General features: G+C 62.1%; 1 protein-coding gene across 2 annotated transcripts in view; it reads right to left on the bottom strand.

Annotated features, from left to right (window-relative positions):
• LOC103302509 (kallistatin) overlaps nucleotides 1–19,351 on the bottom strand; it is a 31,241-nt gene that overhangs the window by 7,263 nt on the left and 4,627 nt on the right. Inside the window, exons 1-2 of one of the 2 annotated variants that reach the window (XM_054715736.1) lie at nucleotides 12,578–12,712; nucleotides 12,222–12,268 (exon numbers count right to left, since the gene is read on the bottom strand). The exons of the other annotated variant lie outside the window; for it this stretch is intronic. Coding sequence (XP_054571711.1) covers nucleotides 12,222–12,268; nucleotides 12,578–12,636 — 106 coding nt within the window. The 5' untranslated portion in view covers nucleotides 12,637–12,712. Of the gene's footprint in view, nucleotides 1–12,221; nucleotides 12,269–12,577; nucleotides 12,713–19,351 lie in introns of those variants that run through there. 2 annotated transcript variants of the gene reach the window in all.

The raw sequence follows: 19,351 nt of genomic DNA, 5'->3' as shown, positions 1-19,351 counted from the left end.
GTCTCCCACTCTCCCTGGCGCCTTCCTCAGCCCGGCGCCTCCACGGCACCCAGGGTGCCCGTCACCAGCGGCTGTTCTAGCACCTCCTCCCCCCACCCCCGGTGTGCTGGGCCCTCTACGCGGCCGCTGTCCGGTCCCCCCTCCTGCCCGGTGGAGGCCGCAGACTCGATGAGAGCGCGGCTGCCGCTGCGCGGAAATGATTTGCTCAGAGTCAGGGGAGGATGGCTCCTCCTCAGGAGACCCACCTGGCCAGGCAGGGGGCCTTGTTTTCACCCCCAAAGCCGCCAGGGGGCCCACCGTTATCCGGTTCTCAGCCCCCCAAACCCAGTTGTCATCTCTGACCTCAGTCTGGCCTCCCACCCACCCACCCGCACCCGCCCGCCGGGCCACCCACCCACCGCCGGACCACGCTCCTGGCCTCCACCTCGCAGCCCGCGCCAGGACCCCACGCCAGTGCCCAGCCTCCCGCACCCAGAGCTGGGCCCAACCCGTCCAGGGCAGGCGGCCACGCCGTGGGCTCCCGGGCCATAGCATCACCGTGGCGGCTACTCAACTCCACGGGCAGCTGGGAACCCGCCAGACAAGGCCGCTCGGGGGCCGTGACCGCGCCCCGTGACGGTAATTTACGGGCAGAGACCTGAGTTGCACGCGCTTTTGAAAACGTGCACATTAATGTCCTGCTTCTGACTGTTCCAGCCATTGGCAGTTTGTGTCAGAATGTTCCAGCACAGCCTCTGTCCTAGCGCCTGGCCGAGCGGGAGCAGCCGCGGCCGCTCTGACCCTGCCCGGCGCTGCGGCCCTCGCTGCCTGGCCGCCCCTGCTCCCCGCAGCCTGGGAGCGCCATCTGGGCTCACCGCCCCCCCCAGCTGCTCCCCCCGCCCCCCCACAGGGCTCCTCGCAGCCCGTCTCAACTCCAGCGACCCTCAAACGCTGCTCAGCGGCCTGACGGGGAGACGCAGCGTGCCCTCAGCAGGACTCCCCCAAACATGGGGATCAGGAGCCGGAAGACCTGGCCCCCTGCGTGCAGCCCGGGAGGCTGCCTGGGGTGCGGGCACGAGCCCCACCGTGCGGGGCGGGCGCACGTGGGGAGGGCTCCCCAGCCTCGGGCTCTGCCAGGCCCGGGAGGGAAACATCGGCCCGCTCTCCCGGGACTCCTCGGCTTTAGCTGTGGGCGAGTCCAGCGACAGAGAGGGTCCTCACGGGCGGTGGCCCCTAAACTCCTAACGGCAGGTCCTGGGGTAGCCACCGCCCGACCTATGACTTCTTCCTGCGAGGCTCTCTCTCCTCGGCGCCTCTGAGAGCCTTTCAGACCCTCCTGCTAAGGCGAGACCCCCCCCCAATCCAGGGCACACGCCCGTTACCCATGCTGCGTTACCCCCCCTCCACCCCCCCGGGACCCCCCTCCATTCCACAGGCACCCAGAGGCTGCCTGTGAGCTCCTCTCCCCAGCAGTTCTCTGTCTGCCCAGAGCTCGCTTCCCAGTTGGGCTCAGACAAATGCTAAGGTGCCCCTGCAGGTCTGGGCGCTCTCACGCCGATGGCGCCGAGGGCCAAGTCCCCAGCCCGCCCGCCTCTCCCTCCGCGGCGGCCGCGGGGTTACTCACAGCCGTGGGCTCCGGCTCTGCGGGTGTCCGCCCTGTCCCGCTCGAGCTCGAGGTGGCCCAGCAGTGCGGCTGGGTGCACCGGGGACTGAAGAAGCTCCTAGCACCGCCCCCTCCCCAGTGAGCTAATGATTAACCCACTGAGGGGGCTCCCCCTCCCCTGGGGGGGCTGGCCCTTCCTGACGGCTAAGCCGGGAGGGGAGCTGGTTCTGCGCCTCCCTAGGCTCAGGGGAGCCCCTCGTGGGTCCCCTCTCTCAGGGTTTGTGCCCCTCCCCCCCTTTCTCCTCCTTTCCCTGCAGAATGAGGGGTGGGGGCGGAAAGGCAGCAGCGAGCCCGTGTCTTCGAGAAGGAAGCCGTTTCCCGGGGAACGGCCCGTGTCTTCGCGAAGGAAGCCGTTTCCGGGGGAACGTGGGGGGACGGCGGGCCTGTGCGCCTGGGAAGCTGGGCTCTGAGCCGGCCGGGCAGGACCCTGGGGCCTCCGGGGCTCTGCTGTCCCAGAGCCTTCCCGCTGCACGTAGCATGGCTCCGACAGGCCCACGGGAGCCACGCGGTGGCCTCGGAGGACAGGGATCCCGGGATCCCGGGGCCAGCCCTCCCGGGCCAGAGACCCACGGCGGCCGGGCAGCTGGAAGGCTCTCCAGCCCTGGGGGCCGGACCGGGCAGGGAGGAGCCGCAATGCCCCCGGGGTGTGAATGAGATGCCCCTGGCACTCACGCCCCCCCCTCCCCCCAGTACTTTCCTGATGGCCTTCGGGTACTCAGGGCCTGACCTTGAGTGACATAGCACCGCTGAGCAGCAAGGCGGCTGGGAGCCGGACCGGGCAGAGGGCAGAGGGCAGAGGGCAGAGGGTAGGGAGGGGCCAGCACAGGCCTGCACCCAGCCGGCCTGGGGCCCGAATCGCAGACCTGCCATTGGGCTCAAAGCAGTTCAAGGTGTGGATGACAACAGGTTCCCTGGAAAGTAGCCTCGGGGCGACCGGACCGAGTTCCCACCTGGGGGGGGGGGCAGTGCTGGGGGGGAGTGCGCAGCCACACATCCCTTCTTCGGGGAGGGGAGGGTCTTGCCTCGGCGCGGCCCGGTCCTCCCTGGGCGTCTGGGGGACAGGCCTCTGAATGACTCTTTCCCGCGCTCCTTCCACCCGTCTCAGAAGGGCGCAGGAGCCCTAGGGCGTGGCCGCCCCGCCTGGCTTCCCCCACTCCCTCCGTCTGCCACCACCTTGTTCCAGGCGTATCCTCTGTTTGACTCAAAAAAAATTTTTTTTAATCTTTTTATTGATTTCAGAGAGGAGGGGAGAGGGAGAGACAGAAACATCAGTGATGAGAGAGAACCATTGATCGGCTGCCTCCTGCCCGCCCCCCACCAGGGATGGAGCCCACAACCCAGCACGTGTCCTGACCGGGAATCGAACCTCCTGTTCACAGGTCGACGCTCAGTCACGGAGCCACGCCGGCCGGGCTGGTTCTCATGTTGATAAAAGTTCTCCACAGGTTTGGACATGTGTCAACCAAGGGCAGGTCCAAGTTCCAGGGCCAGACTGGGACTTGATGTACCAGATACGAGGCCCCCCCCATGCACCCCCCCACACACACACACACACCCACACACACACACACTAGGGGTCTATCCTTATCCCATTTACAGATGAGAAAGCTAATCCGCTAGCTTTAGCTCAGACTCTCAGTCGGGACTCGCACCCCAGACAAGTCTTTCTCTGCAGGACAAGTCCCCGCCCCCCGAACGTGGCTCCAGTCGGTTCCGGCGGGACCCCCGCCCTAGAAGGGGCGTGGCGGGCAGCCGGGGCCCCGCTGTGTCCCGGGTGAAAGGACGGAAAGGCGGCTGCGGGCTGCTGGTCTCTGAGTGCAAAGGCAACGCCTTCCCTTCACCATCACCTGGCGCTCAGGCTGACGCAACACATCCCGGGTCGGCGTGTGCTTGGCGGCCGCTGGCGGGACAGGGACAGGCGCCCGACCCGCCGGCCCGAGTTCACAGCCACTGCCCTTTGGTCCCTGGCGCCTGCCCTGCGGCGCTCTGGACGGAGGCCGAGCTTTGGCGCCAGACAGGACCTGCCACCGCGGGGCTGTGTGAGCTCGGGAAAGGCGCTGCACCTCTCTGAACCTCATGTCCCCATCAGACAGATCAGGGGTGACTTCTAACTGGAAGGGCTGGGCTGAGGGGTGGGTGGCATTCTCGGAGTGCCTGGTTGTACGTCAGGCTCCATGGGGGCTTCCTTCTCCCCCCACCCCCGTCTGCCTGCCCTTCCCCCCGACCCCCACGCTTGCTGCTGTGCTGGAGGCGAGACTCGGGATTCACGCTGCCGGGTTGGATCCGGCCCCACCGCTGCACAAGCTACTGACTGGCTCCAGCGTCCTCACTGTAAACGGTGGCTAATCACTGTCCCCAGTCTCACGGCTGTCACGTGGGGTCAGTGAATCCGCGTCCGCAAAGTGCTTGGAATGAGGGCTGCCCCCCGGGAGGAAGCGCGGGATGAGTGCGGGTTATCGGACTGTCAGACCCGGACGGCTGACCGCTATTGCTTCACCCCAACACGTGCAACGATGGCTCAACCCGTCTCCAGCTGCTCCGCACGGCGGCCCCGTAGCGTCTCACGGGAGCTTGGCGCTCTCCCCGCTACGTGCGCACACCGTCCGATGGCAGAGATCTGAGTCCCCCCGGGCCCACGGGATCCCCGTGCCATGTCCTCCCACGCCAAGCAGTCCGTGTGATGAGAAGATGGCAATGACCTTCAGCTCTGCAAAGGGAGGCACGGCCCGAGGGTGTGGAGGGAGGGGGCTGATGGCCGTCGGCGGGGGCAGACGGCGCTCACTCCCGCCCAGCACCAGGCCGCGGGGAGGGCTCACAGAGGATGAAAACCGTGCCGGTTGCATCTTGGACGCCACGCGTTTCTCATTCATCATCTGTGAGGCCCAAGCGGGCACCGAACCAAGAAAGCAGGGACGGCATTGCATTCACGTGTCCCCGCTCCCCCACTCCCTAGGCCCGTGGTCGGCAAACTGCGGCTCTTTGGCCCCTGGAGTGTGGCTCTTCCACAAAATCCCACGGCCTGGGCGAGTCTATGTTGAAGAAGTGGCGTTGGAAGAAGTTTAAGTTTGAAAAATTTGGCTCTCAACAGAAATTTCAATCGTTGTCCTGTTGGTATTTGGCTCTGTTGACTAGTGAGTTTGCCGACCACTGCCCTAGAGCAAGACGGTGTGGGATCTGTTGAAAAATAGTAACTACAGCCGTCCCAGCTCCTGTGTGCGAGTGTGGCCACGCGCGGGTCTTGTATTTGGTGATTTAGTCACATTATCTCGTGCCAGGAGCTGGAGAGGCCTGCTTTACCCCGGTGAGGAGACAGGAACGATCTTGCTCGAGGTCTCACGGCCCGGGAAGAGGGAGAGGCTGGGATTTCAGCCCGGGAGTCGCTGGTTCCAAAGTCTAAGGTCAGAGCCTCCATTCTGACTGTTATTGTTAGGAAAGGGGCGATCTGCCCTCAGCCTATTGGGAGTGGCTGGTTCCAAAGTCTAAGGTCAGAGCCTCCGTTCTGACTGTTATTGTTAGAAAAGGGGCGATCTGACCTCAGCCTATTGGTCAGACGCCGCCACAACCCACCTGCGCCCTCCCTCCCAAAGGGGGTGGGCTGTGCCCTTTTGCCCAAGAGCAACATTCCTCACAATGTGGTCCTGGGGTCCCTTCATAAGCAGGTCCCTACTAACAGCGCAGACCACAGACTTCCCCCCAGGCTTCTTGGACCGGAATCACGGAGGTGACGTAGGATGGGTCCGGGAATCTGAGCTTTAATGAGACCCCCAAATGCGCCTTGAGAAGTCACCCCTATTCCAAGAGCAAGCGCTGTGTGGGGCTTGGTCCCTGCAGTTTTCCATCTCACCAGCAGAGGGCGCGCCACCGCTTCTTATCCGCACAGGCATCTCCCACCCTGACCCGTGCTCCCAAAACCTTTGCCGGAGGCTTGGGGTGAACACGGTGGTTTGTGCTTGGGAAGCACACCTGGCTCTCCGCTGCTCTGAGAGGGCGTTAGGCGCCCCCACAGAGCGGGGAGCTGAGGAATTCCGTGCCTGTGTTTTCTCATGACCTTTCTGGGCGTGGGGCAATTCCCCAGAGCAGCAGACGGCTGGGCAGAGGCCTGGAGCTGAGTTAGCATCGCAGGCACTTTCCTCACTGGTTCCTGCCGTGAGCAGGCGGAGCCGGTGCGCTTTCCCTTGGGGAGCCCGCCCTGTGGCAGCCGGAGGGGTTCTTCCAGCTCGGCACCCCCAGCCTTGCGAGCCTAACACGGGGCCAGGCACAGAGACCGTCAGGAAGGAGTCAATGGCCCTGGACGGTTGGCTCAGTGGATAGAGCGCTGGCCTGTGGACTGAAGGGTCCCGGGTTCAATTCTGGTCAAGGGCACATGTCCAGGTTGTGGGCTTCATCCCAGCAAGGTGCGGGGGTGGGGGTGGGGGTGCAGGAGACAGCCAGTCCATGATTCTCTCTCATCATGGATGTTTCTCGCTCTCTCCCTCTCCCTGCCTCTCCGAAATCAATAAAAGTTTAAAAATAAGAAAAATGAGTGAATGAATGGGAGTGGAGGGCCGGTCAGGGGAGGGAATTCCATTTCCTATCCCTGTCCCACTCGGAGCCCTCTCCTATTCTCCCACCTGCCTGTCAAAGGCCACCTGGTACCTCGGAACTTTTATTCCCCCTCGGGGATGGATGAGCAAGAGCAGGTCACAGACGACAGCTCTGAAGATTAAGATGCACTTTAATGTTAAGAGAAGAAAGGGAATGTAACAGAACTTTTTCTGCCGGCCACGTCACAATTATAATGAAATACTTGTTAAGATAAGTGTAGAGGGCCGCCTGGGAGGCACCTGGGCATTTCCTTATTCATCAGCTGAACTTGGCTTAGGCCGAGTCACGCCCTGGGAACATGCTTCCCCAATGAGGCTGGACATGTTAATCAGTTCTGACTTCATAGCAGCCCAGGTGTCAGCAGGGGCGGGTCTAGATATGTAAATCCAGTAATGCTGGGGCCTAGTTAAGAATGCAAATAAGCTCCTTTGATCCTAAGTTTTGGTGTTACTTCCTGGATTTTGGGGATATAAAATAAACCTGCTGGGTGGCTCAGTCGTCGTCGGGTTCGTCATCGTGCAGCCTCTCCATCAGAGAGGAAAGATGGCGTCCCACCCAGCCCCAGCTTCATGAATCTATTTTTGCGTCTTGTTTTCTTTATTTCTATTATTTCTCAATCCCTGGCCGCCTCCACTTAGAACCGGTTCGTTCATCTCTCTTTCCGTGCGGGACGCGGAAAAGGGAGATCCCCGCCATGTTTGGCCCCCGCCGCTTCAGGCCCCCGCAATAAGGATTTGGATCATTTCTGCACTGACACCACCACCATCACCACCATCACTACCATCACCACCACCATCACTATCAACACCATTACCACAGTCACCACTACCACCATCACATCACCATCACCACCACCATCACCACCACCATCACTATCAACACCATTACCACAGTCACCACTACTACCATCACCATCACCACCACCATCACCACCATCACTATCAACACCATTACCACAGTCACCACTACTACCACCACCATCACCATCACCACCACCATCACCACCATCACTATCAACACCATTACCACAGTCACCACTACTACCACCACCATCACCATCACCATCACCACCACCATCACCACCATCACTATCAACACCATTACCACAGTCACCACTACTACCACCACCATCACCATCACCATCACCACCACCATCACCACCATCACTATCAACACCATTACCACAGTCACCACTACTACCACCACCACCACCATCACCATCACCATGACCATCACCACCACCATCACCACCATCACGACCATCACCACCACCATCACTATCAACACCATTACCACAGCCACCACTACTACCACCACCATCACCAATCACCATCACCATCACCATCACCACCACCATCACTACTATCACCACCACCATCACTATCAACACCATTACCACAGTCACCACTACTACCATCACCACCACCATCACCACCACCATCACCATCACCACCATCACTACCATCACCACCACCATCACTATCAACACCATTACCACAGTCACCACTACTACCATCACCATCACCATCACCACCACCATCACCACCATCACTACTATCACCACCACCATCACTATCAACACCATTACCACAGTCACCACTACTACCATCACCATCACCATCACCACCATCACTACTATCACCACCACCATCACTATCAACACCATTACCACAGTCACTACTACCATCACCATCACCATCACCATCACCACCATCACCATCACCACCACCATCACTACTATCACCACCACCACCACCATCACTATCAACACCATTACCACAGTCACCACTACTACCATCACCATCACCATCACCATTACCATCACCATCACCACCATTACTACTATCACCACCACCATCACTATCAACACCATTACCACAGTCACCACTACTACCATCACCATCACCATCAACACCATTACCACAGTCACTACTACCATCACCATCACCACCACCATCACCACCATCACTACTATCACCACCACCATCACTATCAACACCATTACCATAGTCACTACTACCATCACCATCACCATCACCACCACCATCACTACTATCACCACCACCACCACCATCACTATCAACACCATTACCACAGTCACCACTACTACCATCACCATCACCATCACCACCATCACTACTATCACCACCACCATCACTATCAACAGCATTACCACAGTCACCACTACTACCATCACCACCACCATCACCACCATCACTACTATCACCACCACCATCACTATCAACACCATTACCACAGTCACCACTACTACCATCACCATCACCACCATTACCACAGTCACCACTACTACCATCACCATCACCATCACCACCACCATCACCATCACCACCATCACTACTATCACCACCACCATCACTATCAACACCATTACCACAGTCACCACTACCACCATCACATCACCATCACCACCACCATCACCACCATCACTACTATCACCACCACCACCACTATCAACACCATTACCACAGTCACCACTACTACCATCACCATCACCATCACCACCACCATTACCGTCACCGGCGCTCAGAGGCAACGGCAGTGCCATCGCTCGCCTGTGCCCCTGCTCCCCGAGATCGCCCGGCGCTCCGGGAGTTTGCTGAGCACACCTGCCTGTCACTGTCCCCGCCAGCGGCCACGAGGCTCAGACCCACCTGGGGGTTCATTCCCACCCGCCCACCTGAACCATCTAGGGGGTCTGGGGGTCACACGCTGCGAGGCCCCTGGAGACTTGGGGCGGCCCAGGTCCTCACCGCCCGGCTGAGGTCCCGCGGCATCTGAAGGCCGGCTCCCAGCATCTGCACCTGCTCTCCTTCACCCGAAACTGGCAGGCGCCGTGCCAGAATCAGCCAGACTCAGCCAGAATCAGCGCTGGGCTTTCTTCTCAGGTCTGGGGACCCACTCAACCCAGCGAGAAAGGCAAAGCTCCCGAGACCGGGGCGGGGGCAGGGGGCAGAATCAATCCGTGTGTGCGAAAGGCAACAACCAACTTACACACAGGAAGTGGGCAGCTAGGCACGTGGAAGCACAGGGCAGTGATGGGCAGGGACCCCGAGGGTCAGCCGCACGAGGAGGGGGGACAGTGATGGGCAGCGACCCCCAGGGTCAGCCGCACGAGGAGGGGGGACAGTGATGGGCAGGGACCCCCAGGGTCAGCTGCACAAGGAGGGGGGACAGTGATGGGCAGGGACCCCCAGGGTCAGCCACACGAGGAGGGGGGACAGTGATGGGCAGCGACCCCCAGGGTCAGCTGCACAAGAAGGGGGGGACAGTGATGGGCAGGGACCCCCAGGGTCAGCCACACGAGGAGGGGGGACAGTGATGGGCAGGGATCCCCAGGGTCAGCGCACAAGGAGGGGGGACAGTGATGGGCAGGGCTCCCTGCCCCAGGGCCAGCCGCTCGAGGCTGTGGCTCGTGTCCTCCATGCCCTGACGGGTCCCATGCCCAGGACACAGTCTGTGTCTGCGGATGAGTGGGTGAGGCTAACGCAGGCTGACCAGAGAGCTGGGGTCCCTGCAGGAGAGGGGCGGTGGGAGCTGCGCCCTGGCTCTGAGGAGACAGCAGGTGAGCGAGGAGGCAGGGTCTCCGTGCTTCCTGCCACGACAGGTGACGCCGGGGTGCCGACGTGTTAGCATCGCCCCTGCTCTGATGCCCGCGCCAGGGGAGGGAGGGACACACACACACACACACACACACACACACACACACGCGCTGGGCGCTGTGGGCCCTCATCTGGTCACGTCTCCTTCCCCGTCAGGCCCGTGGCCGTCTCCAGCCACCAGCTGCCGCCACCTCAAAGCCCCTTGGCCCTCCACGTCCCTCGGGCCCCTGGACGCCTGCATTGGCCCAGGTCCGGCGTCTGGGATCAGACCCACTCGCCCTGAGGACGTCCGGGCGCCCTGCCGGCCCCTCGCTGGACACCCACGTGGACCCACACCTCCCGCAGCCCAGCCCAGCCCCAGCCCTGCCCAGATCAAGCTGCAGAGCCGCCGCCCAGGCCCGCCCGGGCCCCCCACCCTGCACCGAGTGCCGAACATTGTTCTCCCACCGCCACCAGCATCGCTGACAGGTGAGTCACAGAGGCAGCGGCCAGAGGGCCTGCCTGGTGGCTCTGGGGCCGGCTCTGCCCACATGCTGAGACGGCTCCTGCCCAGCCTGGCACGTCCAGGGCCACCAGAGTGTGCCAGGCAGGAGGCAGCTGTGACTGGGAGGCGGGGTGGTGGGGACAGAGCTGCCTCCCATGGAAATGCTCTGCCTCCGTGGCTCCCTCCCCACTGCCAGTGTCACCACAAAATAATAACTAAAGCGATGTGCAACGATGACGACGACGATAAAACAATTAGAGCAGCTCCCGTGCGGTGCCATGTGCCGGGCCGGTGCCAGGGCCTGGCACGCACACTCTCCCAGCCTCTCAACAGCGCAGAGGTAGGCAGGATCGCGCCCATTTCACAGGTGGACAAGTGGAGGCGCGGGGACGTGATGAGAACTGAGGTGGCACCGGGCAGGAGCCTTCTCGGCGGGAGCCTCCCGAGGGGCCACCAGGACAATGCGCTGGTCCCTGAGGAGGGGCCGCGGGGTCCCCCCGGCCACGCTGCTCTGGGGTTCCCGAGCCTGAGGGAGCACGCTGGCGGTTGCGTAGGTTTTAATCCTTATACCACACAGATTTCGAGCCGATCGCGTTGTAACTTTTTAAAAATGCTCCCCTAAAAGGAAGGGCCTGAAAGCTGCTGGCCTGGCCGCAGGGACCGGCGAAATCACATCCTCACGCACCAGCCTGCGCGGCGGCGCCCAGCGACCCCCTGGGTCTCCCGCTCCAGGGCCCCTCCCGGCGGATTCCTCAAGCGGCTCCCCATTGGGTGGAAGAGGAAACAAGGGCCTGGGCGGGGAGGCAAGGGGGGCGGGTGTGCAGCTGGGGAGTGGACCCCATGTGCCCACTCCAGCGCGGCCCCCGCCCCCGCCCCCGCCCCCGCCTTGTCGCCTTTCCGGCCCCGAGGTCCGTCCTCCATCAGATCCCGGTCCCCACCGCTTCCCCCGGCCCCGTGAAAGGCGTCTGACGCCCGTCACGTGCGTCTGGGGGTGAGTCTCAAGCGATGCACCCTCTCTCCACAGTGCCCGCCCTCCGTGCTGCCTGGGCGGGAGAGACCGTCCGGAACGGCCGTCTGGTGCGAGAGGACAGGCGGCGGCCGCTGGGGATGCCCTGCGGGAGGGAGGCCGCGCACGGCGCACACGGGGTCCCGCAGGCGTGCTGGGTCCCAGGCTGGCTGGAGGGAGCTCCCGCCCACATTCCTGGGGGGCCTGCAGGGGAGCCGGGTCCCCCCCTCCAGCTGTAGCGGCCTGCAGCTGGGCCGGGCCCGTTGGGGAAGGCCGCTGGGTCTCGGGCCCTCTCTCAGCACTTCCTCCCGCACGGCTCTTCCCGGCCCTGGGCTCGGCCCTGTCCCGGGCCTGAGGCAGGCGGGCAGCCCGCTGCTCCCCTGGTCCCTGCGAAGGTGCTCAGGCCCCGCCCGGTTCCTCGGGGGCAGCTTCCCCTGCGCAGCGGGTCAGCTACCGGCCACCAGCCCCGCGGGCTTCCGTTGTCCATTCCCCTTGATGGAAGGACTCGCCCAGCCGGCCCACAGGCTCGCGAGATGCCGGGGGTGGAAGGATGGACGTGAGCGACCGGTGAGCAGGACCAGCGTCTCCTCATGTCTGCTGGCACAGCATCGTTGTCACCGATGGGCCTCACCTGCCACCTTCGGATTGCCCGTGGCGCTGACAGCCCCGCTAAGGACTTGGTGACGCGGGCAAGCAGGTCCCTCTGAACCACGCACTGAACAGAGGGAAACGGAAGCACAGAGGGGGCGTGTGGCCTGGGGGAGGCGGCCCAGCGGGCCGGGGACTGGGGCAGGACCAGCGCTCAGGCCCTGCTGCGGGAGGAAGGGGTGGGGGGTGGACAGGATGCGGGAGAGGTGGGACCCTCTGCTTCTCTGTCTTCCTCACCTGCCCGCCCACCGCGGGTCCGACACCTGGGAGGGTCCTTCTTGCTCCTGCGGGTCCAGGCGGGTGGGAGATGGAGGTCACATTGTGCGGAGGAGCCCACGGAGGCTCAGCGAGGAGGCGGGACAGGAAGCAGCCGTGAGCCTGCGGGGCGAGGCCTGGGGTCCCTCCTGGCCAGCTGTGCGCACCTGGGAGGAGATTCCTGGGCCCCCTTTCACCTGGGCCCGCCCCCCAGCTTCCCGTGGCCTTGGGAGGGCCGCCCTTTCGCCAGCTGCCTCTGTGCTGGGGCCACTGGAACGAAGCAGGGAAGCCTCAACCTTCCAGGAACCTTCCTGGCTTTCCTGGGAGCTAAGAAGCACCTCCACGGGGAAGCCCAAGGCTCGGCCAGGCCTCCGTCCCAGCACTGCTCCGCGTCCATCCCTCCGCTGGCCTGTGTGCGCAGGAGGGAGGGCTGGGGACTTCTCCCGCTGGGCACCTGGCTGCTGCCGGCCACCTTGGCAGGGCCGAGGACAGGAGAAGGGAGGCGAGCGGCACAGCAACGGCTCCGCCTCCTGCTCCTGTGGATGCGTGGAGCCCGCCGGACCGGAGGAACCGGGCGGCCCGTCTGGAGGCACGCGCAGGCGCAGCCGTGGCTCTCCGCGGGCTCTGGACACGAGCCAGCTGTCCGTTTCTCCATCCGGTCCTCGCCCGCCTCTGCGATCCGTCCCTTCTTCTAGAGTAAGGCCCCTCCGGAGGAGGCACAGCCCCTTCGTGGCCAGGCAACACTCAGCGCACTGCCCACTGCGGACCTCGGCCTCCTCACCTGTCGGGGGCGCTGCGCTAGCTCCCCCCGCAGACCTGTAAGAGCAACTTGACACAGTCCTCGTGTGCGTGAGCGTGTCCGTGTGCGCACACGGCTGAAGTCAGAGTGTGGCCTTATCCCAGAGACCAACACACACTACATTGGGGACTTTGTTACAGCTTGCAGCTGTCCTCCCGTTGCTGGACCCCCGGCTCCTGTCCCCTCCGCTCTCCCGCGGCCACACCGGCCCGAGTCCTGGCCTGAGTCCTGGCCCGAGCGGCATTCAGCACAGACGTGGGTCTGGATCGCTTCAGGTGGAGTTGATTCACAGCGTGACTTCCCAGCGATTGGCCCTCTGGGGCCACCTTAGGTCCAACGCATCCCAGTCCCGTGAGCCAGTGGGTGACCCGAGACTCAGGGCGAGGGCTGGCTTCCCTGGTCACCTGGTGCATTGTGGGTCACCTACGTCGGGACCCCAGAACACAGGCCCAGGCCGTGTTCCAGACCAGAGCTCAGGGAGGGCAGGGGTGCCCGCTCCCAGCCTGCACCTGGGCAGTGGGCATGGGCCCCACGGACATCGGTGTGTGTGGCTAGTACCCTACAGCGGGGCCAGGGCCCCAACACCCTCCTCTCTTGCCCCAGGGAAGGAGTCTGGGGGATGATTCTACCCACAGACATCGCAGACATCGGGCTGCGGGAGCGGGGCTGCGGGAGCGGAGACGGAAGGCAGCGGATCACCCCGATTCTGGGCAGTGTGCCCCCTTTCTCTCTGAGCTTGACTTGGAGCCAAGTGGAGGGATGGGCAGAGCTCGGGTGAGCCTGGCGCAGTGCGGTGGGGCGGGGGAGGGAAGGCAGGCCCGAGCTTGTCCGGCTGAGGAGGGAACTCCCAGACACCCTGCGCTCTGGGTGTGGGGCCAGGCCGACCCGGGAGAGGTGGAGGCGGAGCGGCCGGCCCAGCAGATTCTGGGCAGAAGCCCGCCAAGTTTGCAGATGAGGCTGGTGGGGCGGGGAGACTAGGGGACCCCACTTGAAAACTGGGGCTGCAGGAGGACCAGGACAGAGAAGGGCCAGGAAGCTGGGAGCAGCAAGGCCTGGGGAGGCCGAAGAAGGCTCCCCCACCGAGGGGCGGGCGGGGCAGGGAGGCCCATCCACGGAGAGCGTGTGTATGTTTGTGCGTGTGTCCATGTATTTTAGGGGAGATGACCACGGCCCAGGTGCCCCCTCACATACACATCCTGCCCCCTCCCCAGGCCTGGTTGTGGGGCTGCCCCAGGCTGGGCAGGGCTCCGAGGTCACGGTCCAAAGTCGGTGCCACTGATTCCGTGATGGCTTCCAGAGCTGTCCGCAGCACCGGGACTGGGAACCAGAGGCCGGGTTCCTGGTTCCTGGGTCTGGCTGGCTATAGGAGCCTCGGTTTTCTCACATGTAGAATGGGTCGAACAGCACCTAACTCACAACGTTGGTGTGAAAAATGCATAGTATCTCCCAACGTAAGTCCCTAGTAATAACGTGTCTAGCAGGGCTTGGTTCGGCAGAGGCGAGGGCGGAGAAGGAAACAGATAAGGAGTGAGATGAGAGGCCACGCAGAGTCTGGCCGCCGGCTTCCCACGTCTCCACCTCCCGCCAGGAGCGCCTGCGGGCATCGCCGAGGAGCAGGAGCTCAGTGGAAGGACGGAGCCGCCGTCACGCACACTCGTTTCCGCTAGTCATGGGTCCTCGCTGTGTCTACGCTGAGTGCAACACGTTAGATCACAACAACCCACCTGCTTAGTCACCGTTATTCTCCTGGCTTTGGCGTGTCTCATGCGTGTGAAGCTCTTGCTTACGCTAATATTGTAAAAAGGCACTCCTCCAATATTTGTTTTAATTTTTTAAAATGTAAAGATTTAACCTTTCATTTTCAAAATTACTTTGTATTTCCCGGTAAGATTTACAGAATGGTTTGCCTTTCCCCCGTGGCTCTGAGATGCCATCTGGGCTGCAGTGACGTTCTGTTACTTGAAGAATGCGTTCCAAACTGTGCACGCCTTACGTTTCCCTCTTTTTTCCTCACTTGCTTAGATTTTTGTATGGGAAGACTTTCAACATCCTTTACTGAACCCTCTTTGGGGGACCTCGGGGCTTGGTGGCGGCTGCTTTAGAAATGTTAGTTGTCTTTGAAAGTCATTCTGGTGCTCTAACTGGAGCTAATTTAGTGAGTACAGTTGTGTTTTCATCAACTCCGCCTCTGCCTTCTTCCTGGAAGTCCGGTTTAATTTGCTCTAACGTGACTTGGCCCCATAGAGCGTCACCTCTGGCCACTGGCCCCGGGTGCCTTGTCAGGAGCGCTAACCGGGGATCCCCTGAAAGAGAATTGTGGGGTCACCTCGGAAGTGGAAATGACCACCTGGGAGGTGCTGAACCCTTTCTTCTCTTCATTTCCTGTCAATGGGCATTTGAGTCGTTTCCACTTTGGGGTGATCCCATAAAGCTGCTGTGGACACCCCAGAGAACCCCCTGTCTTTTGTGAACCCCCTGGCACTCATTTCTGGGCCTACATTCCGGGGTACGATGCAGAGGTCAAAGGGTAAGCAGAGGTTTAGCTTTCACGGATCCTGCCAAGAACTCCCGGGTGTGCGTGCCAGCTTGCACACCCACCAGCCGCGTACGAGAGTTCCACTTGCCCCACACCGGGCACCTGCCACCCTTTCTAATGACAGCTGTCCCGTCATCGGGGAAGTGAAAAGCCACAACGAGACACCACCTCACACCTGTGAGAATGGCTGCCCCAAAGACAACAAACAGCAGGTGCTGGCGAGGATGAGGAGAAAAGGAGCCTTAGGCACTGCAGGGGGAATGCAGATTGGCACAGCCGCTGCCGACAACAGGGTGGAGGGGCCTCAGAAAACTAAAACTAGAACTGCCATTCAACCCCGCAATTCCGCTTCTGGATGTCTACCCAAAGAAAGCAAAACCAACAGTTCGCCCTATGCTCACCGCAGCCTCGTGTACAATAGCCAAAACACGGAAGCGACCTAGGTGCCCACCAGGGGATGAGAGGATAAAGAAGATGTGGTACAGAGGTACAACGGAATATTGCTCAGCCACAAAAAGGAGGAAATCTTGCCATTTGTGACAACACAGATGGACTGAGAGGGTATTGTGCTCAGTGCAAGAAGTCAGACAGAGAGACAAATGCCATAGGATTCCACTTAAATCTGGGCTAAAGACCAAAATAGATGAACACACAGGAACGAACTCATAGATACAGGGAACAAACTGACGGTTGCCAAGGGGAGGGGGCGGGGAGATGGACAGAAAAGGGGGATGGGATTAAGGAGTACAAACTTCCAGTTAAAAAATAACCCTGAGGACAGTCTGAGGAATAGAGTCAGTCACACCGCTGCCGCTGTGGTGCGCTCGTTATTACTAACAGGAAAGGAGCAGGGGGGGAAGCAGCCATTCTGGGCGTGTCATTGGGGCAGCTTCACCAGGGGTCCGGCCAAGGGGAGACAGACGCATGCCCGGTAAGGTGGGGCGACAAAGGCAAGGTGCGTGCTGCCAGTCACCCCTGAGAACACAGGCCACGGCAGCGTGGGTGTGGCCACTGCAGGGCCAGGAACTTGGGAAATTTATTTAATCCCCCGAACACAGAACTTCGCTCTCTTGTGCCCTGGCTGCTCTTGGGACTTTGGGGACGTGTGTGACTCTGGGCTGGTGGGACTCCCTGGAGTCCGCCCACATGGACGGCCCACAGCCATGCCGACCCCACGTGCAGTGGGCCGGTGGGCTGCAACTAGCCCGATGCTGAACTGGGCCCAGCCACTGACAACTGTAACTAAAAACAGATTTTAAAAATGGCACCCACTGCTTCGTAAAGGGACCTCCTTCAGACACGTGGCGGCTCTCCGGCCTCGCCTGCCTGGTGGCCTGGGCAGTTCCACGGGTGTTCTTAAAGTGAACACGGAGATGTGATCCTCTCGACTTGCATGACGCTGTGGGGGTTTCCGGGCCAAGTGAAAAGCGAACCACTCTCAGAGGCCCCCTGGCGGCTCTCGGGAGGAGAGCCTGGGCAGCAATGTTGACCACCAGGTCCCGTCCCGCCTCACACGCCTGCCGAGCCCGCTCTGCGACGGGCCTTGGCGTGCTGGGGGCTGCGGGTGAACAGAAGTTCTTACTGAAGCTCAGTTACCATGTTTTTGCGGTTAGGACTTAAGAAGTCTTTGCCTATCTAAGGCCCTGGAGATATTCTCCTATATTTTCTTCTAGAAGCTTTATGGATTTGATCATGTGAGTTTTGAGGCCAAAAAAAAAACCACCATTGCATATCAGCAGTTTCATATGTTCATTCTCAGACCTTCCACATGTGGGGCTGTGATGTCTTCACTTTTGTGTGTGGAGCGAGCTGGGGTTAAGGGTCACTTCCCCCCGTGGACACCGTGTTTCCCGCACACCAGAGGCGAGGCCGCCTTTCCCCGCTGGACCGCAGGTGGCTCTCCTTGGGTGGGGTTGTCCCGGGGCCTCTAGTCTGTTCCCGCGATCAATGGATCTATTTCTATGCCGATGCCGGGGTCTCCGTTGCCACAGCCCTGGGAAATTCCCTGCATCCGGCGGTGCAAGGGGGCCAGGGCTTCCGGGGACTGCCTGCTCGAGAGCAGATATTCTCAACCCTGGACGCTCATCTGCCCGCAGGAGCGGTTCCCACAAGCACCCGACCCAGCCTTCGGCCCAGCCAGCTGCGGCAGACGCTCTGCAGGGCGTGCAGGAAATGGTGGTTCTGAAGCTCCCAGATGGTGCTAATGTGCTCCCAGGCTGAGATGCTGCGTGAGGCAGGGGGTTCCTTTTCAGAAGGGGCTGCACTCACAGGCACCCTCTAGAGGCGTCCGATGGGCCGCGCGCTCTCCAGCTGCAGTGCTGTGCTCCTCGCGCCCTCAGTTTTTACCTAGAGAACTCCTACTCGCCCTTCAGAACCCAGACCAAGAATGCCCGCCTGGGAGGCTGTCCCAACGCTTCAGTGGGATGAGGTGCCTCTTGCATGCCCTTCTCTCCCAGAGACAGCTCTGCCTCCGCCTTTAGCAAACGCAGCCGTGTCTGCGAACTCCCTGCGCGCCCAGCCCACCCTGGCTCCAGAGTCAGGACACGGCACGGTCATTCCCATGTTCCTCGGTCTCTCACAGCCCAGCACCTGGAGAACCAAGGCCAGGGTGAAACTGGAAGCTCCCGTCGCACTCCTACACGCGGCCGCGCTGCAGGGCTGCCGGCCTCTCCCCTGGTGGCCCCGGCCCTGGCCGTCAGCTGTCCGCAATGTCCCCAGACCGGAAAATCTCCCTCACTCCCCAGCCTCCAGGACACCAGGCCTCATCCACGGGCCTCGGGCCCTCCCGCTACAGGTGGTCAGGCAGCCTCGGGTCGAGGCTGTGCCCCTGCTGGGCGCTGGGAGGGACCAGTCCTCTGGTCCCACTGTTCCCCACTGCTCCCCACTGCGGGCTCCCCTGGCTGAGGCGAGACTCGAGGGCTCTTGGCCGACAGGGGTGGCGGCTCCAGCCCACCTGTGGCACCTTCTGCATGGCCCCCCGGGCTCTGGGCACTGTCTGCACCCAGGCCTCCCCAGGGCAGCTCCCCCTCACCCCCCCCCCGCCCGTCCCGGCCCCAGGGGCAGCCCCTCTCCTGGATGCTCCCCTCCCCTGGATGCGCCCCTCCCGCACAGCTCCCCTGGGAGTGTGCCTGCCACTGAGTGTGCCAGGGCCGGGCCGCGGGTGTGACCTGCAGACTCGCAGGCCTCACCCAGTCATTAGCAGGCAGGGTTTTCCCCTCCAAACCAGGGCGCAGACCCGGATTCTGGGTCAGCGTCTGCTGGCTGGCTCTCAGCTGCCACCACCTCAGCTTGTCATCTGTCAGGGGCGCCTGGCCACGTGCACCCTCAGTGACAGGGGCCCGGCTGCGAGGTTTCCCACTGCATCTGGCCACTTAGTGCACCTGCTGAGGTGCGTTCTGGTGACAGGCCTGCCTCCCAGGGGGAGGGAAGGTGATGGCTCGGCCTCCTGCCGTGGCTCTCCCCGATGCCGGCAGCCCTGGGCCCCACGGCTGGTTGGTGGGTCTGAGAGCGCAGGTGGGTGCGGCTGAGCCTCTCCTCTCTCTCCCGGCGGCTTCCCCTGTGCCACCGGCTCCATGCCGGGGAGGGATGCCCGTGCTGGGATGACAGCAGCCTCGGAGAGAAGCAGCAGCTGCACCAGCTCTGGTGCTGTGGTCACTGCCACGCGCCATGACTCATGGGAAGGGGAGCTAGTACTTTGCTCCTTAGAGTCCGTCAGAGAGAGCAGGACTCCAGGAGGGCAGGGGTTCGTCGCGTCCATCCCAGGATCGGGGGTTGGAA

This window comes from Eptesicus fuscus, chromosome 5 (genome assembly GCF_027574615.1).
Source record: "Eptesicus fuscus isolate TK198812 chromosome 5, DD_ASM_mEF_20220401, whole genome shotgun sequence".
Taxonomy (NCBI): domain Eukaryota; kingdom Metazoa; phylum Chordata; class Mammalia; order Chiroptera; family Vespertilionidae; genus Eptesicus; species Eptesicus fuscus.
This window is presented reverse-complemented; position numbering and strand designations above follow the sequence as displayed.